General features: G+C 37.0%; 2 protein-coding genes across 3 annotated transcripts in view; one reads left to right on the forward strand and one right to left on the reverse strand.

Annotated features, from left to right (window-relative positions):
• Positions 1-11,669, forward strand: part of LOC110834431 (uncharacterized) — a 32,134-nt gene extending 20,465 nt beyond the window's left edge. The window contains exon 3 of the mRNA XM_022073569.2: positions 9,919-11,669. Coding sequence (XP_021929261.1) covers positions 9,919-10,581 — 663 coding nt within the window. The 3' untranslated portion in view covers positions 10,582-11,669. The remainder of the gene's footprint in view (positions 1-9,918) is intronic.
• Positions 11,670-18,165: 6,496 nt separating this feature from the next.
• On the reverse strand, positions 18,166-25,683 carry LOC110841030 (protein beta4GalNAcTB pilot-like). Of its 2 annotated transcripts, none has more exons than XM_087349632.1 (6): positions 25,616-25,683; positions 24,148-24,229; positions 20,471-20,653; positions 20,081-20,238; positions 19,469-19,648; positions 18,166-19,035 (listed from the first exon to the last, which is right to left on the reverse strand). In XM_087349632.1, exons 3-6 carry the CDS (start codon positions 20,621-20,623, stop codon positions 18,999-19,001), a joined length of 528 nt encoding a protein of 175 aa, XP_087205758.1. In that variant the 5' UTR covers positions 20,624-20,653; positions 24,148-24,229; positions 25,616-25,683; the 3' UTR covers positions 18,166-18,998. The 2 variants fall into 2 exon arrangements, with proteins under 2 accessions (XP_087205758.1, XP_087205757.1); XM_087349631.1 differs by lacking the exon at positions 25,616-25,683 and adding an exon at positions 24,399-24,613.
• Between the last annotated feature and the right edge of the window lie 594 nt (positions 25,684-26,277).

The raw sequence follows: 26,277 nt of genomic DNA on the forward strand, positions 1-26,277 counted from the left end.
GGGACCCAGGATTACAAGGCCAGCGTTCTAACCGCTAGACCACCGTGGCGAACATAAATACGAGGTGCGATCAGAAAGTCTCCAGACTGCGCCTATAAAAACCCGTACACTTATCTCAGTTATTAAATTCATCCATCACCCTCGAAGTAGTTCTCCGGGGAGTGAACACAACGATCCCAGCGCCGCTGCCAAGCCTGGAAGCATCCCTGGAAATCTTTCTTTGTCAGCCTGTCAAGCACCATCTGCGATTCTGCCTGAATTTCTTCTATCGTCTCAAATCTCCTTCCCTTTAGCTGAGTTTTCATCTTTGGGAAGAGTAAGAAGTCACACGGAGCTAAATCCGGCGATCCGGCAAGATCTTTGAGCTCCTGACAAACGAGAAGTCGATTCTGCTTCTGGTCCTCAGACAGGAGCCTTGGCACAAACTTGGCTGCGATGCGTCGCATGTGGAGTTCTTCCTTTAGAATCAGCTGACAGGTCCCATAGCCTATCCCAACAATGTCGCACAAGTCGTTGATGGTACGACGTCGATCTTCGCGAATGGCCTGCCGAATCTTCGTAACATTTTCGGGCGTTGTGCTCGAAGATGGTCGTCCAGAACGCTCGTCATCATCGACAGAGGTTCGGCCATTTTTAAAACGTGAATGCCACACAAACGTTTGTGCACGACCCATTGCGGACTCCCCAAATGCTTGCTTTAGCATTTCATAGGTTTCCGTAGCCGTTTTGGCGAGTCTTTGGCAAAATTTCATGCACAATCTTTGTTCATGAAAATCCGCCATTCCGAAATCGCAGGAGGGTCGGCGTAATGCACTACCAAAACGCCCATAACTACGAAAAAAATGCTAATTCGATGATGCCGGCTGGCACACTGATTCACTATGAATGTAGGCCCAACCCCTTAGCGGCAGAAGCTCGTACTATATCCGGTTCGACCTCTATTGACACAGTCTTGAAACTTTCTGATCGCACCTCGTATATAAAAGAAAAATGAAAGTTCTTTCACATGTTAATAAGGGAGTTGGTATAAAAGTGAATACATCATCATGTATCATCAGATAATAAATCACCTAAAAATGAAGCAAAGTTAAAATACAGGATGATTCGAAAGTCTCCATACATAGGGAATAATGGATCAGCAGTTTTCGGGTTCCTCGATTGGTCGCTGTTGTCCCGTTGAGTGGCCTCCAAGGTCCCCAGACCACAGCTCACTCGATTTTTACTTGTGGGTGCACTTGAAGGCCATGGTGTACCAGGAAATGTTACGAAACATGAATCACCTAAAGGAACGCATTCGAAATGCAATTACGCTCATAATACCAGATGTGTTAACGCGGGTTCACCATGAGTGTGTTTTCAAAGGAATGACAACCATGTAGAATATGTTTTGTGAATAAACTGACAGTTTGTTAAAAAAGTTAACATTTTCCCTATATTTCGAGACAAGAATCATTCTGTATTTGGGAACAACATTAACAAATGAAAATTGTATTCGGGATATGCTTTTTAAATTCAGAAAAGAAAATGTTGTCTTCGGACTGTTGTCTAAAAGAGAAAATGTACTATAATTTTTTACCTGCTGTTTTGTATAGGTGTGAAACCTAATATTTCGCGTTAAGAGAACTACACAGATCGAGGATGTTTCAGAACACACTTCTGAGGACAATATTTGGACGTAAGCAGGCTGGAGACAACTGCATGTCTAGTCGCTTTATAGTGCTTACTATTTAACAGATTTTATTAGAGCAATTACTAAAAATGTATGTGATGGGTGGGACATGTAAATCACAGTAGGAAAGATAAGAATGCAAACAATAATCTTATTGGAAACCCTTAAATAAAGAGTCCACTAGGAAGACCTGTGCGTAGATAGGATTTTTAGATGTCGTTTGTATTTATATAACTCAGAACAGGAATAGGGAGATGGACTCTTGGGAACATGGTAATGAATATTCAGATTTCATAAAAGACTACAAATTTCTTGACTAAACGAGCTTTACAAGAAAGACTATTCCATGGAGTTTATCATTCATTACCAATGGCATTTTGTAATGTCTTTACTTCCTACGATTTACGAATATAGTAATGAGAGGTATTTTGGTTTTTATGTTTGTCACTTAATTTTAACATGTGTTTGCTGGACACTGCGAACGTACTTTCTACTTTTTTTTACAGCTTCACTGAAGAATCTATAAAGAATGCTATGAACTATTGACAAATTTGCCATTCTTGTAGGACAAGTTGATAAATATAAAGACTGACTACTGCACGAATGAGGCAAAATTTCTGTTTAACAACTTTAAGGTCCGGTATGTTATACGGTCAATTAAATGCGCGGGTATATGTCATAGACAATTATTGTCACTCAGGCTCATTATAGAAAATAAAAAAATGGCAGTAAAATTTTAATATATTAGTTTTGGTAATTTTAGCTTGAGAAACTTGTTTTGACTCTCTGAAATATTATAAAGAGTTCTTTCTTCCCGCTTTGGCAAAAGCTTGGTTTGGGTGACATATGCCATTTTTGTCCTTACACACGCAGTTTATTTTTTATAGAGGCAGACATGACACCAAAGGTGTCAACGTGGGCGTTAAATAAGTAGGACAATAATGCTGAAAGAAGACACTGTATAATCTAGATTGAGATATAAGTTTCAGTCGTCTTGTTAAATTTTACACCAGTTTGCCATCTTCGGTTGATGTTGCTAGAGTTTAGTGTGTCTCGTAAACACGAGAAAGTTTTTGTTGGATCTGGATAATGATTCCGCTGAGACGTCATGCGTACAGATTCATGTTAATATTATCGAAAGAACAGCAAGATAAGAGGATATCAGAAATACTTAATAATAACAAGCAAAAAGTGTGAATATAAAAATGTGATAAAAGAGCCGAACTAGCCGTGTTTCAAATTTACGGGAATTTCCAAATAGGACGCACTCTAAGGATATCAAACATTTTCACTTTCTTAGCACGGAAATATAATACGAGTCACTGAAAGTGTGTGAGTCAGATATCAAACTCCACAAATTCTGAACTCTCGCACTAGGCGGAAGTCCACGTTCCAGCCGACATAAACTTCAGTTTCTGGTGATCACTGAATTAGAGGTTGGGTAGAGTTGTGTTTGCAGGCCTGCGGAGATCCGCAATCCAATTCTAAAGTCCATTTTCCGTCTCCTTACTGATTTGTCGTTGCTCACACCAAACTGAACATTAGTAACAAAAACTGATATTTGATGTCTTTTATTTGTCAGCCTATTTAATATAAAATGCAAATTGAAGGTGACTGTGCTCTGAGTCTAGTAGATAGTGATCGACGTTACAGATCAACATAATAACGCCATCGGCTGGGAAGAAGATGAAAGCAGTGATCAACTTTAAAACGACGCTCAATACCTATCAGACTATATGTTGTAACGTCACAGAAGACAGCTATCTTTATACTCGAACTTTAAAACTCACCAACACATAAATAATACGCTTCAGATTTAATAATTTTATGTTAGATTCGTAAAAACCAAACTCCGACTACAAGTAGGACATGAGGCACATTACGGTTTATAAGACGAGACAGAAAAACAATGGAAGGATTAACTCGCACATACAGCTTGTTATATGAAAGGAAAGTGTCGCTTCTTGATATTACATTCTCAAAAGGAAGAAGATATTCCCTTTTTGAAGCCTAAGTATTGAGAGTGGATTGCTAAACATCTGTCACGGGTTACTAGTGCTTGGGTTTCATAACACTTATATTCATACTGCAGGTTTGTGCGTACAAAAATTAAAACTGTGTTCAGCTGGAGCACTACAATTAACTAAGGTTATGAAGTACGGTCCATCTTGAATATTTATAGTCGCTCGCCAATTATGGAGCCCACAGGTTTATTACCCTATTCAAAATAGCCCCACTAGGCCCAATTCTGATCTACGTAGGTCCAAAAGATACTTATGTACTATATATTTTAAGATTCGCTTTAAATTTATACCGCATTTGCACTCAAGATTCAAAAGCAATATATTTTTTCTCAGTTTTTCAACAAATGTTTTGTATCTGTTTTTATCTCTCCCATGCGTTTTGCGTAGACCCATGGCTGTCCTGGTAAAAGCTATGCTGTGAATAGTAGAAGTTATGAAGCTTTTCATTATGTGGATTTCAAGGTTACTGGTAGGTTGGTACTCAAGTATACTTCTCATAAAATTCTGAAGTCTAAAATTTAGGGGGTTACGTACGTTATTATCATTGTTTTTAATTAGCTTCTTAACGTATATTTGCTATGATTTAATCCTGATGTATTGCCTACTATTTAAAAACAGGTTGTTATAACCTGCTTTGAGATTTGAGTTGCAGGGAAAATTGGCATAAAAAAGATGCGTAAAATATTTTTTCTGCCCCTTTCCTTCAGTTAGCACGAGCAAATAAGTCATAAAATTTCCCGTGCAAAACACTATATTTGATATTCTTGTGATTTTCGCATAAGAAATAATTCCCTTCTGTATTGTTGCATTAAGCGGGAAATGTAAATATTTGTAATATGTACTAAACTCACAAATTTATCTACTGTTTTGTTTCGATGTACCGTACATGTTACCTCTATTTGAAAAAGAAAGAGTGTGCTAAGGAGAATATTTGGAGGTAAGAGGGAGGAAGCAAAATACTTTGTAGTGAGGAAATTAATTATTTTTAATGATCAACAAATATTATTATAATGATCAAACCTGGAACGATTAATGGACGGGTCATGTTGCACAAAGAGTTGAGTTCATAAATAATGCAGAATAATAATCATAAAACAAGAATTCAATCGCTAAAACTTTTATTTAAATGACACTGTGCATTTTAATTGCTACACTAACTGGCCATTCCTTATAAAAAAATATTACATGCTAGACAGTTCAATGTTAGCCTTATAAATTACTGTACTACCTAAAGGTGGCAAATATGTTGACCGAAACATATGGTGGAAACCAAATATAAGACATAAATTGCTATGATAAAGTTGTGTAGATGATTCACATATTTTAAATTATAAAGAATCTACGAAATATGTAAAATGAGTATTATATTTACCTGTTATATTCTCAAGGAATCTACTACATTGATTCAGTTGCTTCGTACATACAATATTATTTATATTGTATGGTTATGAACACAGAATTATTCTAAGGCGATGAAAGACTTACAGCGTTTTGTGACAAGTTCGAAAACTTTACTTCTAGCTTCGAATTTCACTGTTGCGTGGAGCCAGACAAAACGTCTAGAAGGTAAAACAAAACATAGATCTTTATTATGCTGACTAACACAGCAAAAAATTGGAAAGCAGGAAACAATAAATATAAAACGGTGAAGTTTCCGAGTAGCACGTTACATGAAAAGAAATAGGAAGGCACTAAGGGATTAAAATACTGAGTTACAATATTGATTCACTTATATACCAGCTGACGCTCTGTTGGCGTCTAACTGCCCACAGAGTTCGGCTTTCTCCGCAGTATGTTATATCTTGTGCTATGTTTGCTTTAGTTTCACTTCGTCTGCAATCTTGGCACTTTGGTGCTTGGTCACACTCCAAAACTTATCAAACTTCAAACGTTCTCACTTTCTTCAACCTCAATTACAATTAGAAGCCCAAGCCAACGAGGCGAATTTCGATGTTCTGTATTATTATTTTAAATTAACTAGATGGCTTAAGGAAACCGAAGGACCATCACCGAATTAACCAAAGCCCTTCACCGGTCCCTGTCCTGGGCCAACAAAATCCAGTCTTCTTCAACTCCTATCTTCCATAGATCCCACCTAACATTATCCTCCCATCTATGTCTAGGTCTCCCCAGCGACCTCTTCCCCTCAGGCTTCCCAACCAATACCCAATGCACACCTCTTGTCCCATCAATGCGTGCTACATGCCCCGCCCATCTCAATCTTCTTGATATAATCACCCTGACAAATACTTGGGGCTCATCATTATGCAGTTTTCTCCATGCCCCATCGTCTTCCCTCTTAGGCCCAAATATCCTCCTCAACACCCTGTTCTCAAACACCTCCAATCTGTGTTCCTCCCTCTGAGTGAGAGACCATGTTTCGCACCCATACAAAACAACAGGCAAGATTATTGTTTTGTATACTTTAATTTTCAGATTCTTAGAAATCAGACGGGAAGACAAAATATTTTGAATTAGAAGTAGCAAGCATTTCCAGAATTTAATCTCCTCCTAACTTCCTCATGAGTATCATTGTTATTTGTTATTGTTGTTCCAAAATATTTGAACTTCGTAACACTTTCAAAGGATTTCTTAGCCACCCTAAGACAATTCTGCGCTCCTGTCTGCTAAAGAAATACTAACATGTACTTAGTTTTTACTGAATTCACTTCTGTCCTACCTGTCTCCTAGCCTCTAGTAAAACTTCTGTGTTCCTCTTTATTGTATTCATATCGTCCCGCAATAAATTAACATCATCAGCATATGCCAATAGCTGATATGTCCCATTCAATTGCAAACCCTCCTGCCTATCTTGGATTTTCCTGATGGCATATTCTAGCGCAAAGTTAAAGAGCAAGGGAGACAAAGCATCTCCTTGTTTTAGACCGTTCTAGATGAGGAATGTCTCAGATACATATTTACCTACTCGAATTTTGCTACAGGTTTCATTTAAGCAAATTTTTATTAGACTCACTAGCTTCTATATTATTATGTTAAATGTGTAAAAAATTTAAATAGATGTGTATGACATGTCACGTAGTGTCTGCTATCTGCAACTTCAAATTATTTCCATTGAAGATGGCTGTCTTCTGGGGTGTTGCGCCGTGTATTCTGGTGAAGGTTTACCGACGTTTCAGAGGTGCTTGCTGACTATCATTTTCCACCTCCCACAAGATAGAGGCACCAAAAACCTCTGAAACGTTGGTGTTCTTATATCAAACTACACGGCACAAAAACCCAGAAAACAGCCATCTTCATAATCGCCATCGTGAAAACCTGATGATTCACTAATCGTAAATTGTTCTCATAGTGCATAAGCTGTCTGGATGCGTTGCGGTTATTTTGCTTTGCAACCGTTTAATACAAAAATCACACAGATAAGCAGGGCCACAGTGGTTTAAAACACAAAGCTGTTCAACGGGAATGTTATGTTTCTCATACGTGTGGTTTTAAAGCCTGCACTCTTTAAAGCTTTAAAATATTGTTACATTCTGTAAATAATTCTATATATCCTACGTTAGCGAAGCTTAAAACTACTGGAGCGAGGAAACAGATTTTTAAATTCTACAGATAGTAAAATTTCAAAAGGTTTCTTTAGTTTTTCGATATATTTCGTCGTCACTATCCTGATACACTTGTCGCTATTATGAGTTGAGCTGAAAATTGCACAATTATAAAACTTATTTGCTTGTAACATTGGGGTTCCTTAAGCCCTTGTAAGGTACCCTACGGTTTCAACATTATCATTTATAACAATGTTACAACGATAAAATCGATTCAGAAATAATCTTCGCGTTCCAGACTAATATGTATAAATCAATTATGACTCAACACACATAAAGAAAGAATAACTTAATATAAATTTAGGGCACGATATGTTTAGTATTCCGCATTGAATTCGTGATTAAACTAACCAGAAATAGGTAGTTATATGGTAGTATGTTCGACTTCGCTTTATCAGGAAATCAAATCTAATCCATAAAATACGCATTTAAGTAAATTAAACTAACTTAACCTATCAAAGCCAAAATGTTTCAGTTGATATTATTATAAAATGCGTATAGTTACTCTTGTCCTGGACAGAAATTTTCTATTTTCTGAACACGTTAATACAAATTAATAAATACTATTCCATCATACACACAATATGTTTATCACCGGATAAGAATTGAGCCTTGTGCTGCATGTTCGGAAAAAGTCTACCTTCAGGCAGAAGTGTTCAGTCCCATTGAGGATAGCGGATCTAATGTGAGATCGATCAGTCGCCTGTCAATTGTCTTTAAATTCAGCCTTGTCATAGAAGAGGACGAAGTCCTAGGACTGCATTTAGAAAGAACTAACATTTTCAGTCAAGTAAATTTTTTATGTGGCTCAAATTGCCCAACCGAATTCGAGTCAATATTTTGCCATTGATCTACCCAGATCTCTGCATTAAAGCCAATAGCAGTTTCAGAACTAAATTTGCTCCTTCACGTCACAAATACTGGATAGTCTGTCCTTTTCGAGTGTAGTTTTATTGACCTGGAATAAGCTATAACCCGATTATGGTCAATTTATTATTCGTTATTTTTTTTTTTTGTTTCCTTGAGAATCTTCAAAATGTACACAAATATCGACCTAAAGTAACAATGATTATTTCCTAAACTTTAAAGAGATTCGATTAGCGTAACAGTAAATAGTTCCCATGGTTGTGCTACTCCGTGCACCTGTTATTATTTTCGGTGAAAAAATGTGAGTCATCCTGCTTTTAACGAGTGAAAGGAGGGGAAGGGAAGCATGACGTCATAAGTTACAACAGATTCATCGCATATTACTACTTCTAGCGCTAACAGTAGGTTTGTATGTACATCAAAACCTGTCTTCCATTACGACAGCCTAAATGCATTTTAAAGGTAAATATCAATGAACCAGGAACAACTGCGAATACACATATAAATTTTAGCACATAGAAAGGAAGTGTGTTATTTCCAATCAAATTTAAACGCTTCTATAAGGAATTAAAATGCAAGGAATATTTTTGCCTGTATTTTGAAGAACAAATGAAAAACGCAGTTGTTCTGCGTGTATTCCTATAATATTGCTGTCTGATGGACAGCAATGTGTAGATTATCAAAGCCAAGATCGCTAATTAACCTTTCAGATATAAGACAAAAGGACCAATGATTGTGTACAAATACATTTAATAGAACAATTCCAATTCAAATAAAACGAACGTCCCAAAATGCAACACGTGACACCACTGTATCTTCTATGTTATGAATTTTATCTATACTAGAGCAACGCGCTCCTTTCGGAGGGCTTTCTCTAGAGTCGTTCTTTCTCGATAATTTCGCTTTTTTCGTCTATCGGTTTCTGTTGATATTTAATACTTCTTTTTTCAGCAGTAAGCTGTTATTCTATCTTCGATACCTTGACTGATTTTCACACTATATATGTCGCTGTTCTTATTGGTTTACAACACGCAAACACTTCTGCCATATTGTCAGACAGCATCAACACGTCTTTATTCTATTATTTAGAGAGCCATTCCCCGGCAGAATTAGGTACTACCACTATTGTTGGCAGAGCATCCTACAGGTACACTTCTAATTACTCTAATTCTCATGCATCGCAGCTGATATTTTTACAGAAATCACAACTATGAAGCGACGAGTTTAACCATACACTCATGATAAAGCAGAATAGAGGGTACCACTGTCACACACCTACAACACAAAGATGAAATCAAAATACTGGAAAAGAATAAAATTGTTAAACAGACGTAATATATTCTCCACCACGCGTCAGAATCCTTATTAAGAAGCTGACAGTAGCTCATATATTTGCAAGAATAATCTATATCTCTAGGCCGTCTTCTCAATCCTTAAATCGAGAACATGTCATGCAGTGATAAATAGAGACCCACTTAAAAAAAAATTTAATTTTAAAAATTAAATAATATTTAATTTTAACCTTCATTATTAATGGATATTATTGACAAAACTATTTGCTTAACGGCTGAACCAAGAACAGAACTTGAAGACTGAAAGGTATAATTTACATAAAAATTAAATCATGAGAAAAATTGGGCACCTTGAATTGCCTGATGATGTTAGTAGACCTAGATCGAAACAAGTTGCCATAACATTATAATATCAGTATCTTATGATTATCTGTACATAAAGATGCTGAACTTATGATAACAAATGCGTTTATTTATACGGTTCACTCTTCATTTGTTTACAGGCTCACCCCAAATACCATTTTAATTACGGCGTGAAGGATCATCACACAGGCGATTTGAAGAGTCAATGGGAGCAAAGAGACGGCGATAAAGTCAAAGGATCCTACAGTGTTCTTGAACCAGACGGCTCTATTCGGACAGTCGATTACACAGCTGATGACCTCCACGGTTTCAACGCGGTTGTTAAGAAAACAGGCCCATCCCGACACCCAGTTTCGAGACACATTTCTCCCAGTCATCAAGTGATGGAACCCATCATATCAGATGCAAAGCCGGTCTCACCAATAATTTCTGTTACTAAATCAATCCCACCAATGAGATCAACTAGTTACATCACACCATTTTCGGCTTACGCCTCTGGAAAACACTACTATTACCCGGATCTCGGTGGGTTAAGTGCATATAAAGTCCCTGGTGGTCTAAGTTCGTACGATTCAGGACTATATAATGTACAGGCTCTGAGTGACGGTAGTTCAACACATGCTGCTAATCCCGGACCAGTTCTGTTCCCTGACACACCGGAAGAGACAGAAAATGAAAGCTCAGACAGAAAACAGGTGCAGATCCCAGTTGGTTACTTCAGCAGGCGAGATGAGACGCCGCAACTTGTTAGGCTACAACGCGAGTTCTTCAGCGGCCGGTCCCAGCCAAATGGCCGTGACTAGAGGTGCCTGGCGCTACTATTATTGAAGGCGAACTTGTGGCAAGAAATTACAGTCACCATCCTACGGCATACTGAAATTATGCAGCAAATCCTCGTTTTGCGATGATACGGATCACGAACTGTGACTAACTTTTAACTGATCAGCATGCGCGCGGCGTGGCTCGGCATTCGATCGCGAAATCGCTCAACTGAAATTTTCCGGAAAAAAAATCGCACATGTACAAAGTAAAACGTAAGGGATGTAACGTCGCTCATTCAGTGAGTAAAACCAGGGAAGTAACGAGTAACTTTTGAAGTATTTTTGCTAGAATTTTTATTTTTCTGGTTGTTCCCATTGCTGATAAGAATAACATATCTACCAAACGCGATATCTGCAGGACATTTCTGATAACATGTTTTGTATTTTTATAGTACAAGCAATAATCTTTTCCGCTACTCCTTGAAATTGTGAATTCTTAACTTTTGTTCTTGTCATTTTTGGAAGTTCGTGAACTTAACACCCTATAAAAATTGGGTTTATTAGAAATACGTACTCGCTTCACAAAATATCTTCAGAAATGCAACTATTCGTAATAACTGTGACTGACAACGTGATATCGGCTACTAATGCAGCTGAATTTTGAAGATCACAACGCGTGGTATGCTGTACAAGAATACAGTCAATACGTGCACAAAGAAGGTTTTTTTTTTCAATTTCTTTGATGCAGTTTGGAGATATCATAGTCTAGATTACTTTTAATGGTATATCATGTTAACATGTATTTGTGACAGCGTGGTCTCGCGTAGTGGTTTTTCACAGTTCTCAGAGTCATTCGTTTTAATATGCATCCCCGGAAGGTTTCATCAGAATCGTTGTTATATTCCCCATCTCTCATAAAATAGAAGTATCCGGTGTATAAGATCCTATTAGCTGTTAAAGGAAATGCACTCCAAGATATATATATATATATATATATATATATATATATATATATATATATATACAGTGTGTCCGTAAAATAATGGTAGGGTAACAAACAGTCATAGTATTCAAACAAAGCACGAGAGAGACATGAAATAACGTCAAAATAAAGAGAAACTCTCCACGAATCTTACCTGTTCAGTAGATTTCGATATGCGCTCCTTTAGTTGCCTTGCAGACATCAAGACGATATTCAAGCTCTTGCCATACACGACCGATAACATCCGGCGTGATTGATGAAACAGCTTCAGTGATCCTTCCTTTCAAATGGTCCAAATTTGTTATTTGGACAGAGAACACTTGTTGCTTCACATAACCTCACGAATAAAAGTCCATAGGGGTAAGATCTGGAGAGCGTGGAGGCCAGGCTATCCACCCTCCTCGTCCGACCCATCGCTGAGGAAATTTTTGGTTTAGGTGATCCCGCACGAATGTGGAAAAATGTGGAGGAGCTCCATCTAACTGGAAAATGAAATTCTCCGGTATTTGGAGCACTGCATACCCTTCTAACATATCCAGGAAGTTCTTCCCCGTCACAGTTTGTTCAGCAAAAAAGAAGGGGCCAATAACTCTGTCTCGTCCAATTGCGCACCACACATTAACTTTCGGGTTATCACGTTGATGTTCCATAATGGCATATGGAGGTTCATTACCCCATATTCTAACATTATGCCGATGGACTCGTCCCGAAACATGAAACGTAGCCTCATCACTGAACAAAAATTTGTCTAAAAATTCCGCATCATGATCTGTTGACCTAGTAACACAGCGCATGCGCTTGTGCTAGAACCTGTTTAAGTATAGAAAAACTGGGGAGTTTCTCTTTATTTAGACTTTTATTTCATGTCTCTAACGTGCTTTGTTCCAAAACTATGACTGTGTGTTACCCCACCATTATTTTACGGACATACTGTATAACTCTTTCAGCGTTAGAAACGAGAGTCAACAAGCCTTTCGCTGGAGTGAAATTTTTTTTCAGAAAGTTATATACAAATTTAACATTTAAGCTTAAGAATATAAGTTTATAAAACGTCATTCTAACAAATTTAGGGAATTATGAAATACCAAAAACTGTCAAACATTCGTACTTTTTCAGCCGCCCTTTTTTGCTATCAAATTTACGAATTATAAAATGCTCTCAATATTTCAACTATAAATGTTATTAAAATTATCACAGAATTTTAGAAATCGTATTCTCGAATAATTGTCTAATTCTTTCAATAATGTCTTATTTATTGAAATAATATTATGTAGAACATTACCAACTGACGAAAGTGTTTTTGCTGTTCGTAACGTTTCGGGAGTTCTTTTAACTCACGTTTTCAGATGATAGGTCAATTGTTGTCAGTAAACTAACTTATGTATTCATTTTCAATATTAGCAGCGACGACTGGATTCGAACCTCAGATTTTCTAATACCAAGTTTGTACGATAATCACCAGTAAAAAATATGAATTAAAACAAACTAAATGTAGAAAAAGGTATTACATTATAGTGGCACAGTCACGTGGCAACAGAAATAGACGGCTGTACTTCGGAACGTCGTACCTGAGACAATACAAGTGTCCAGCATAATAGAATATTCGCATAATATAAGGAAACATCTAGTTTTCGAAATATGTTTTGGAAGAAAACCAAGAAGATGAATAATGCCTATAACAGTCGTTTGCTAACACACCATTACCACAAATATTTACATGTATATAACAATCTCATTTATATATGTGTGAACTTTATGTAGGTCAAAAGAGGGCGTGTCATATAAAAAATACTTTCAAAAAATATGAATATTTAGACAAGCAAAAAGGCATCAGTAGGTTTACTGCAATTCAAGAGCATCGTTGTAAAGATACTAAAGGATATATGTCCCTTAAAACACTAGTACAAGTTACTTGAACGTTTCTCCATCTACCAAAGACGGGCAGGTTTTTTATTATGTGCAACCAGAGTGCAATATTTTTATTATATGTAGATTTTATTTCATATTCTTTAATAAATGAAACTTTTGATAAATATTTACACTTTATTTTGTAACATGATGACTTATTTTAAAACCATTCTTCACACCCGACATAGAACATAAAATATGTAGACAGGAGATGAAAGTTTTGTAGGTTCTTGCGCAACAGAGTCTGGTAGAAATTTCGCTTCAGATGTTCATATAAAAAAAAATAGTGGGCTTACAAGTTCTTAGTGAATTATACTTACACACATGCGGGTTTGTGTCTTGTAACACGAGAACCATGCAACCGACAGAATACGTCAATTGGTATATAACATTTTTGTAAACTTAATATTACTGTACTTTACTGTGTGGTCCAGTCAATGTTTAAGATACTTTTAGTGAATGAAATACCATTCAACCTTGATGGGAATGTTGTATTTTCAAATACAAGCCTATAGAGCTTCTTATTTAAGTCAACCAGTAAGTATTACACTTCAATTTCTTAAATGTTTGAGAAGTAATCTGGTAACTCAGCGGTTGAAACTAATTGTGAACATGTAAATTATAACTTCGTAACAAATAACACGTTAGCATAAGTTAGTACTCGATATCCCAGAAAGCATAAATTACTTTAAGGTTGGTACGTTCTGTAAGGAAATACGTTGACACACGTGTATCTACAAAAGAAAATAACATAAGATAACCAACGCCATTACAAACATTTATGGAAAACTATTGAATAGTAATAAGCCAGACAGATATGACATCTCATCATACGGTTATTACATTCACAAAACATGTTAAAATAAGTTACGGACTTTATGTGATGGTGAAGAAGTTAAGCGCAAATGAGATTTGAGTTTAGGAGCTAACAATTTTGACTTCGATTCTGTGCTGCCAATAACGTTTTAGAATATCACAAGTACTTTACTTATATAGGAAATATTACATTACATTACATTACATTCAGCTACCTTCCTTTCATTGTATTTATTGCTTAAATATAGTTTAAATACAGATACGTATTTACGTCAGATTATCCGGAACCGTGGTTCCACTGTCAATTTTTTATATGCCGATGTGTTGCACTTTCTAATAGAAACGTGTTTAGTACCACTTTGGATTTTCCCGCCATTGTTAACGGGCAATTTCCTAATCCTGCTTGTGTTGGTGGTAATGTGTGGTTGATGGTGCTGTATGTTAATAGGATGTGAAGGTGACATGCATTTAATATGTAATGTCTTACTCGAAACAGATTTTACATATATTTCTTTGATTTTCAGAATACGTTGCATATAGATCAAAAGAATGGTCGAGCTAGAAGGTGCCGTGTTGATAGGGTCAGGGGATTGTAACAAGTACTCAAAGATTAATATCATTCATCCAGAGGTAAGTTCTGCACAACATAGCATATACAGATTGTGATACAAATACCACCTTCTCGAAGGTATCACCACCTTGTCGAAGGCAATCTGCCGGGTGAGGAGACTTGCGTGCTTAAATGACCCTTAGGGTTATGCCGGCCAGCTTCGGCCCATGGTAGGGTCACCCCAGCCGGACAGGTCTAAGGCGATGTGCTAGACTAAGAGTGATACCCTGGTCCTCCAGGTTGGGGCGTAAGGCTAACAACCTTTCACCGTAAAAAAAGCATCGTTACGAAAAAATTAACTAAGCCTCGGACCAGGACGGACAATTTGGCACAACCAAGGCAACTGAAAAAGGACATGAGATTTGGTACTTGGAACATTAGGAGCCTCTATTGGGCTGGGGCACTGAAATCAGTGAGTAGAGAATTAGAGAATTATAAGTTAGACTTAGTGGCAGTGCAGGAAGTGCGATGGGAGGGGGAAGGCACGATCCCAGAGGACAATTTTACATTTTTCTATAGAAAGGGGAATGACAATCATCAGCTAGGGACGGGTTTTTTTGTGCATAGCAGAATTAGGGCAGCAGTTAAGAGAATAGAATTTGTTAGTGACAGGTTGTCTTATATAATTTTGGAAGGACGTTGGTGCGACATCATTGTCCTTAATGTTCATGCCCCAACTGAGGATAAAAGCGATGATATGCAGCAAAAAGTCAAAGTGAGATTGGACTCAGGAGACACCAACAGCGTTGAGATAGGTAGAGGTGTAAGACAGGGATGCTGCTTATCATCAATTCTTTTTAACCTGTACGGGGAATGGCTTGCCAAGGAAGCTCTGGAGGGAACAGGAGACTTCAAAATTGGAGGAAGAGTGATAAAGACTGTAAAGTATGCAGACGACTTAGTAGTATTGGCGAAGGAAGAGGAGGAATTACAGAACATGATGGACAAGTTAGTGGAAACAGGTAGAGAGTATGGAATGGAAATCAACATTGAAAAATCAAAGGTAATGAGGATAGCACCGAGAGCAGAACCATTGAACGTTGTAATTGGAAACCAACAGATGGAGAATGTGGAGCATTTCAAGTACTTGGGAAGCATAGTCACGACGGACGCCCTATGCACCAAGGAAGTAAAAGCAAGAATAGCCATGGCCAAGGCAGCTTTCGTCAAGAAGAGGATACTTCTCACTAGCAAGTTGGGCTTGGAGATGAAGAAGAAACTAGTAAAGTGTTACGTATGGAGTGTCGCGCTGTATGGAGCAGAGAAGATGACGTTCCAGGAATTAAAGCGAGAAGCCGAGAATAGGGACAACTGGAGAGCTCTTTTTGGGAAGAGCAATGGACCTGTCGTAAGACAGAACACTTAATAATAATAATAATCAAGAATAGCTTTTATGAAGAATTGGAATCAGTATTTGATACATTTGGCAAGTATCACATGAAAATTCTGCTAGGAGATTTCAATGCAAAAATTGGTAGGGAGGATATCTTCAAACCCAAAATAGGCAGCGAGAGTCTCCATGCACTTAGTAATGATAACGGTGTTAGAGCAGTAACCTTCGCTACGTCAAAAGATTTAATTGTAAAAAGTACAAAATTTCCACACCGTGATGTTCAAAAATATACTTGGACTTCTCCAGATGGCAGAACACACAATCAAATAGATCATGTTTTAGTAGATAAGAGAAAGCAGACAAATGTAATTGATATGAGATCATTCAGAGGAGCAGATTGCGACACTGATCATTATCTGGTGGTAGCAAAAGTGAGGGAGCGGCTTTCAGTAAGTAGACGAACTAAGCAGAATTTCGACACAGAAAGATTTGATTTGAAAAAATTAAGTGAGGGAGAGGCGAAGGAACAATATCAAGTTGAAATTTCAAATAGGTTCCAAATTTTAGAGACAAATGAAGACAATGAAAGTGCGGACATCAACAGGGAGTGGGAATGTCAGAAACTACATCAAAATTTCAGCCAAAGAGAAACTAGGATACTACAGGAGAAAGCAAAATAAACCGTGGTTTGATGAAGAATGTTCCAAATTAATAGATCGAAGGAAGCAAACAAAATTTCAATGGTTGCAGAACCCAAACAAAACAAATGCGGATAATTTATGTAACGTGAGACGTGAGGCTAGTAGAACCTTTAGGAATAAGAAAAGGGAATACCTGAAGGACAAAATTGCTGAACTTGAGACAAATAATAAGGAAAAAGTGATAGGGGAACCACGGTTCCGGAGAATTTTACGTAAATACGTCTATACGGAAAGGAAGTTTATATATTGGCTTTATTCTAAAAATTTCCTTTATACTTTCTTTACAATTGAGTAAAGTTTGATTAAGACATTGCTTATTTAACTTGAATAAGTTACGCTTAAGATGGGTCTGTGGTAGCTGAATGTAATGAAATGTAATGTAATGTAAGGTAAGGTAAGGTAAATTAAAGTTAAGGTAATTCAATTCAATTCAATTAATGTAAGGTAATGTAATGTACGGTAAGGTTATTAATTAATTAATTAGTGTTCTGTCTGACGACAGGTCCATATGAACAGGATCCTTCTATCCTTCTGTCGGACTGGGACCTGTTCATATACGTTCTTGGCAGATGATCCAGAAGTGGTATGCCATTGCCTTCTTCTGTGTGTGAATGGGGTAATTGTTGGGATGCCACGGAGAAACCGGGGAAGCCCTCGGAGGAAAACTTCGTGTTGCCTAGACCACGGCCTTGCCCAACACAAGTTATAAATTCGGGCACCGCCGGGAATCGAACCCGAGACCCCAGGATTACAAGGCCAGCGTTCTAACCGCTAGACCACCGTGGTATTCTACGGTAAGGTAAAGTAATGTAATGTAAGGTAAGGTAATGGAATGGAATGTTTTATAGGTAACAACAACGCCGAGTAAACAGATGACGTTCCCTAGGTAACAAAAATGCCGAGTAAACAGATGTTCCTTAGGTAACCATTATTGTCGATTTGTTGATAAACAGATGAAGTTTCCTAGGTAACCATTGTTGTTTATTTGCTGATAGACAGATGACGTTTCCTAGGTAACATAACAATGAAGTTACACTTTTTTGTTTCGCAGGTAACATAACAATGAAGTTTGACGTTTCCTAGGTAACATAACAATGAAGTTACACTTTTTCGTTTCCCTTTTTCGTAACACTTTTGACGTAAATACGTCTATATGGAAGGGTCATTCGGCAAGAATGTGTTACGAAAAAGTGTTATGAAAAAGAGAAACGAAAAAGGGAATCGAAAAAGGGAAACGAAAAAGGGAAACGAAAAACTGTTACTTCATTGTTATGTTACCTAGGAAACGTCATCTGTTTGTCAACAAATAAAAACAATGGTTACCTACATACTTTCCTTACCTTACCTTACATTACCTTACCTTACATTACATTACCTTACCTTACCTTACTTTACCTTACCTTACTTTGCATTACATTACATTACTTTACATTACCTCACCTTACATTACATTACTTTAAATTACATTCATCTACCACAGACCCATCTTAAACGTAACTTATTCAAGTTAAATAAGCAATGTCTTAATCAAACTTTACTCAATTGTAAAGCAAGTATAAAGGAAATATTTAAAATAAAGCCAATATATAAAATTCCTTTCCGTATAAACGTATTTACGTAAAATTCTCCGGAACCGTGGTTCCACTGACAACTTTTTCGTAACACATTTTTGCCGAATGACCCTTCCTTATAGACGTATTTACGTCAAAATATATGAGCGAGGAAAAGGTAGTTTATCTTAACACAGTGACTACAAAACTAAGTAACAGTTAAGGAATTAATTAATTGAGTAGATACAGTGAAGGTAGCAGCCCTAACCTCTACACAACATAAACCACGTCGATCATCCATCTTTATCCCTTCTTGTATACAATTAAACTGAGCCTGAAGTCTTCTTCAGTTATTTTACAACTGGCATGAACTGTATTGCGTATTACGCAGAGTTCATCGAACCTTCTTTCGACCTTTCCTGGCCCTCTCTCAAAGACTTGCGACAGGACAAGAAATTTTTCCAATTTCATAGCAGACCACGACTATGAGGCCTGTCTGATCTCAGTGCAGCACACCACGTGCACCCATGCACGCAACGCCATTCTTGTCCAGTCATTCCTAAGGTGATGAGCCAACATTGGTGCACAATGCAATCCTGAAACAGTTCAAACAAATCAGGTTTCAAAATTACCGGAAACAGGGAACAGAAGAATAAAACAACATACATACATACATACAACAAAATAAAGACACTTCTCCATATAATTTACATACCATATAAACTACACCTTCCTACTTACAGCGTGACTTGTTTCTGTAGCAAGTAACACAAATTTCTATGTTTCTTAAAAACGATTGGTTAATTATGTTTCCTTCCCAATTTATCTGAATTTAAAGTCTGTTAATACAACATCTGATGACATTCAAAAGCTTACCGCTATAACAGATGGCATTATATCAAATTAAAAATTATGTAGATGCTATAGCTTGTCACATCATTTCCAGGAAGATTATCACCATTCGGATAAGAGACAGACTACAATAAAAATATTCATTTTAATTAATAACATTAATTCAGAAAAACGTACATGAAATTATGATAAACATCACTACAGTCATCAGGCAATAGGACTGTCTCCATGATATAGAATGACGGATGGCATACTGTAGTTATAGTTAAAATGGCCCCATACACCAATGCTCCTGCAGAAAATAAAACTCCGAAGACAAACAACTGGTGATTCTTGTCTCCGATACAACAATCCAACCTTAAAATAAAATAAGGATGATTAATATGCAAAAAACATAACCTACAATTGATCTCATAACTTCCTCTTATTACTTTCCTGAAATCATAAGTAGATAAAAAAATTCACCATAAGCAGTTTTTAAAAGTGTACTCTAATTCAGGATTCAGAAAACAGCAGGTGCCAGGCCACTAGGGCAATTACCATTTACAATAATAACTGCTTTTATTTTATGTCTGTTTCCAGTCTACAGAGATTCCACGCTCAACAGCGAATACAATACAGAACTGCTCATCTCAGATAGCAATAAGTTCTTCTGAAATATTTTACTGGGGGGTGTACATGTCCTGAAAATATGCCAAAGCACCATGAATGATGATGATATTTTACTGAAGAACTAATAAAACACTTAGTCACAACTTGTCCATTCATACTCATACTCAAAAGCCATACCACACACAGTGAATGTCACGCTTAATGACGCATGCTTGACATATGCGACAGTGGAAGGTACTAGGCGGAAATCTTCGTCTGTACACAGAACAAACCAATTCTGTTTCATCACCCACATTAGCATGAACTACACAGCTCAGATCGGCTCTTGTCCGTACCTGTGGAACCCAACGAAGCAAGTGAAGATTCTGAACTGCACTGATTAAAATACTGATTTATGAGTTAAAAACGATTTTAAACTATGAACACTTGAGAACAACATTGAAAGCAGCTGGTTCTCAAAAATCATAACTCGGAAACTGGAAGATTACTAGCAAAATTAACAGCTAATACTTAAAAATGTTCAGTGTCTATATACTGTTCATACAAACTATTTCAAGCTTTATATACCTTATAAAAGCATATTCCTGAGGACACTACTAGATCCATGAGCACACAATTTTCATGAGGCACAATGTTCAGAAATGGCATCACACTCAACTCAAATACCAGTAGAAGGAGAACAGCAGATCTTGAAAGGTGCTCATTATGTCGGCGACTCATTGAAATGGAAGACGCTCAAACACAATTATCCTGGGAAGAAAGAAAGAAATTCTATACGTATTATTTGCAGGTTTAAATTATCTGTATAAAAAGCGTAACAGAAATTATGAAACGTTTACAAAACTTGAGTCAATTTGCAGTGATCTTTCATCATTCTCTATATGTCACAAATGTTCACATATCATGCTGTATGAACTGTAATAAATGCAATGTTAGGTACGTTACATGATGTTATAAATAGTGTCTCGGGAGATATGTGACAAAAATCAATCATGTCCCATTTCGAAGTTATATTCCAACATTTGACTGAAGATTCTCTAGATTTTTTACAATTCTGAACGTATGGTTACAAAAGAATTTTGTTACATCAGAAATGAGCCATGAGGAAAAGCAATGTAGAATCTACAGCTTTGGCAGCAACTACATTCAAAGAAAACTTCACAGAGAAACAGCTGTGTCAGTCAGGTGGAAAAACCGACGTTTCAAGAGACATCTTTGTCCTCATCATCAGGAATGTGATATCAGACGGCTCTTGGAACGTCGATTTATTATGGCCACCTGATGTGGATTATTGCCTGTGAAAACGTTGTTGAATATAAAACCGTTGTTTTGAGATCACAATGCAAATTATCAATTCGTAAAATGAGAAGAATAAATTAGAAGAAATGAGATTGTAAGAGCGGAAGTGGGGCGGCGAGATAGAAGAAAACAGAACTGATGAGAAGATAACAGAAGAGAAGATATCAGAAGAGAGCACAGACAGGGAAGAGAATAGAGAGGAGGAAAGGACAGGAAACTAAGGAGGATGTGGGAAGAGAGAAGAGACAAAGAGATATAATAGGTAAAAGAAGAGAAAAGAGGCGAGAAACGGAGATAAGATAATAAGAGAAGAGGTAAGAAGACATGAGAGAAGTGAAAGAGGTGAAGAGAGGGGAATTCAGGAGAGAAAAGGAGATGAGAATGGGCTAGAAGAGCGAAGAGAATAGAAGAGAGGAGTGTAGATGAATGAGAGGCGAGTGCAAGAGGATACTGGAGGCGATAGACGTGGAGACGAGAGGAGAAGAGAAGAGAAGAGATGGGGAAAAGTAAAAGAGAAGAGAAAGAAAGATAGATAGATCAGAGACAGGAGAAGAGAGTTTAAGAGAACAAGGGATGAGAGAAGAGAGGAAGAGCGTAAAAGAGAATTGATGATAGTGTTGGTTGCGTTGAGTTGGGTTGGGTTAGGTTAGGTTAAGTTAGGTTGGGTTAGGTTTGGTTAGGTTGGGTTAGGTTTCGTTATGTTAGGTAAGGCTTCGCGACGCCGGGGGTGGATTTTCTAAAGTCGCTGTTAATTATGTCCCAAGTGCTTGAGTTACATTCCCATGGTCTTATGAGGGCTCCTCGACGCTCGCGTCCGTTTTCTAGTTTCGTCTTCAGTGTCGTCTGAAGACATTTGCTGTAAATTTGGCGTCACTTGAGGGCGTCGCGATTTTAGACGTCACAACGTCTGGCATCGGTTGCCCAAAATGGAGTCCAGTGTTAGTCTAAGGTCTTAAGTCACATTTGTGGAGTGCCGAGATGGTGCCATGATGTCCTTGTCACGTTATGAAGTCGACGTCAGACGTCGCGACGTTTAACGTCGCTGTACCGAACAATGTGAAGACTTTACGAGGCGCCAAGTTAGTGTCCGGATGACTTTGGAAATGAAGCTATGAAAGCGACGCCTTTCTTCGCGACATTATAAGACGCCAGAAATGTGGAACTCTTGGACGAGAACTGGGCACATCAAAAACTCTCTGCCAGGCGTCGCGACGCATAACGTCCCGACGCTTAGAAAGGACGTCTAATGTACTACACGTCTCCATATGTCGTTGAAAAGGAAATTAGAAAACCAACGCTGGGAGGCTCGAATCCATCCATCTCAATGTCTGGTGATGACGCAAACAGAAGACACGACGTCTTCGAAGGACTCCAATTTTACCGTAGACGAGGCTCTTCCATTGCGCCAATGGAAGCAACAACCAATGCCGAAAGTAGCCACATTCATAATCGTGTCGACGCCAAAAGACGTTATATTTAGCATACGTGAGGCTCGAGGTGCCTTTCAAAATTAAGTTTGAGGAGGATTACTGGCCACGAAATGTAACTGAAGCCAAGAAAAGGCATGTGACCCTATGCTGCATGGTTCTGGGAAAGAGACGCCAGGCGTCATAACAAACTGGATTTTGGGAATGTAAATGATAAGTGTCGGAATCACTGCACAACTCGATGCAATGGACGCCAAGCGTAACGTCTAAAACTGTTGGGGCGCCAAGGGCAGAGAAGTGGATACAGGTTAATATACCGAACCAAAGCCAACACAATTTGATGTAACCTAATCCAACCTTACGTAACACAAACTAACTTACCCAAACCAAATCTAACCAAAGCTAATATAACCTAACCTTACCCAAATTAAGCCATCACAACGAAACGTATCTCAACATAACCTAAACTAACCAAACACTACCTCAAACCAAGCGGGTAACCGAGCTTAGGTTAGGATAGGATATTACGAATCAAGGGGAGAGGGGTAAATATGTTGACCACTGAACATAACAGAAGAGAAGAGAAAAGAAGTGTATAAATTAGAAGTGAGATTAGAAGAGCAGAAGCAGGAGGGCGGGTTAGAAGAAAGCATAACTGAAGAGAAGAGATGACATGCGAGAAGAAGAAATAGAGAGGAGGAGAGAAGACTGTACCAACACAATCTAGATTATATTTCTGTATATTTTTGACACACATAAGGTGAATTGTAATAGTATGTTCTGGTCATTCGTAACTGTAAAAGCTTTCTCAACAAAAGCTGGCAATTTTGCCACATATTATCTCAACTTGCCTTAATTATAATATGCATTCTTAAGGTCATATGAAGTAGTTGTGTCGTTAAGACTGTTAATTTGCTTAATGAGCGTCCAGTGACCTCATGTCAATAATTCAATATCTTATTCCTCAGGTCATTCCCAGTCAGAAAAGTCACATGGACATGGGTCTGATCTCAATGGTTTCAGAGCTGTGGATATTTTAAATGGGATGATCTGAATCTCAAAAGGAAACATCGGGGCTATTCACGCATCTTTCAGCATCAAATTTTGATACACTCTCCATCCTGTTTGCTTTGTATTCACAGGCCATGTTTTTCATTTAACTCCACACAATGAAATTTAGCAGAGTGAGGTCCAGTGACCACGATAGCCAATCCATCAGAAAGGGAACTACTCGTTCAGGTACATCATGTATCAGCTGAAATGTGGAGGTGCCCCGTTATGCCTAAGTACAAGTGCAATCATATTTTATATTTGTTTAAATCATCTTGAATTTATATCCATACCTCCATAACCACTGAGAATTGAACCCATGTTTGAATGACATTTTTGACTGGAAAAGACCTCAGAAATTAAATCATGAAGTACTAGTATAAACTTCTCAGACAACTGTATACTTTAACCTTGAAGGAGTTTCTCATTGACAAAGAAGGATAGTGCAACTTAATTTACCTTACTCACCTTACTTAGCCCTGCTGATTTCTGGATATTCTCAAAGATGAAAGCTTGAATCCAAGTGACCACATTCTAATCAAGAAGTGCCCTGAGGACAAAAATTTAGCTGAGGGAAAAATTACCACTAAAGGAAAGCTTCTAAACTATTCCAAAGTTGCATACACAGTCCACAAAAATTTAAAAAATACGAAAAGAAGATTACACTGTAAACTGCTCTGTTTACAGTCACAAATATTCCAAAATTAAATTTATCTAACCTTTAAAATGCACCTTGTACAGATTCACCAAACATTAATGGCTAATGTACCAAACAGGTAAAATTTTGTCTCTGCACCAAATACTACGATTCTTAGAAAGACATATTCTTTGGAGAGTAATAAAATTTCAAAAGGTGTTCTTCATGCCACATAATGAGTAGCAATGTCAGCAAGTTGCTTTGTTGAACACCACAGCTCAAATCAGGACTTGTACATCACGTTACTTGAAAGGGACTACAAGTGCAACAATGATGTCCAAAGTCACTGTTGTACTGTGATATCAGGTTATTATTATGATCCAACAATTACAATTACAATTAAAATCGGTTACATTGATACAACAATGTGTTCTAGCAATGATATTGGATCCATCATTGCAAAGTGTTCTTATACTGACCCCGGATCATGTGGAATGCTAGTTCCAAGGGGAAACATGACAGATGAACACGGACTGGCCCATAAGGTGTTCTTTGCTCATAAAAGAGTGTGAAAAACACCTAGATGATTCTAAATGTTTCATATCGCTATCTAAATACACATTTATATTTTATATATTTATTTTGTACAGTCTATACCCGTCGAAACATGTCGTTTTAACAAAAAAGCGCTAGAAAATATAATGTAAAATCGTATTTACGATTAAGAGCGCTAATATAATATTTTATACAACAAATATTTTAATATTATATAACTTTTACAACACCAATAAACTTCAAACGTTTGTATATAGACTGTACAAACTAAATATATTTAATCAAACAAGATATTGTAAATGCGTCATATTGTGATTATAAGTATTAATATATATTAAAAATTTTATTTCCGTCAATCACAAATATAAAATTGTTAAAAGATTAAAACATCAATTAACGTTCCCCTTCGAGTACTCGATTACATAGGAACTGCACGACTAGTTTCGGCTACAATTTAGCCATCAAGGGGTGTTATGTAGTTAAAACGTATTACTGAAATATTGATTTTATTGTTTTTTATAATTTATATTCTTCATTTTCTGATGATGTTCTTCTTGTTCTTTATATATTTCTTCGTTGCGTTGTATTATCAACAGGTCACTGTTATTAGGTTTGTATTTTGTATTTTGTAGTATCGTCAATATTTTATGTAGAACTGTGAAGTAAATTTTAATTTTATCAATGACAATTGAAAAGAAATATAGAAAACAAAATAAATAGTAAAAATAAATCATGTTGACTTACCCAAGAAGTAATATCGTAATCGTATATAGTAGAAACGGAGATGTATTGGACTGTAATGTATCGTGGCTGGTTACCGACTGGGGTACTAGTGGGTGAAAGGTGGTTTGTCAGGGTTGAGGTCAAGGTACTGAAGTGCTTTAAAGATGGGGTTGTTAAGTTCAATACTATTATCATTAAGGCATAAGTTTTGTTTATAATTTTGATATATGTAATATTTTTCTATTGTGTCCCTGTGTCTTTTGTTTTTTATTATTTTCATTATGTCCATTGTTTCATTGATTGTGTTATAAGCATGTCCTGTGTTAAGAATATGTTTAGAGTATGCAGAACTATCTTTATTATGTTTTATGGCTGCTATGTGTTCTTTGTATCTTTGTGTGAAGGTGCGACCTGTTTGACCTATGTATATTAGAGGGCAATCTTTACATTTCAATTTATATATACCTGGTAATTGATATTGGTTGTTTATGTTTGTAATTGGTTTTTGTTTGAGGATATTTTTTATTGTGTTTTTAGTTTTGTAGGCTGTTTTATTTTATTTTCTTTAAATAATTTAGTTATGAATTTGGTTTCTTTACCTATGTATGTAAAAGTGGCCCATTTATTTTGTATGTTTTCGTTTTCGTTGGGTTTTGTTGTATTATTAGGTTTTTTATTTAGTT

This window comes from Zootermopsis nevadensis, unplaced genomic scaffold, assembly GCF_977971745.1.
Source record: "Zootermopsis nevadensis isolate Lab colony 2312 unplaced genomic scaffold, Znev_1.0 Znev_ptg000016l, whole genome shotgun sequence".
Lineage (NCBI taxonomy): Eukaryota > Metazoa > Arthropoda > Insecta > Blattodea > Termopsidae > Zootermopsis > Zootermopsis nevadensis.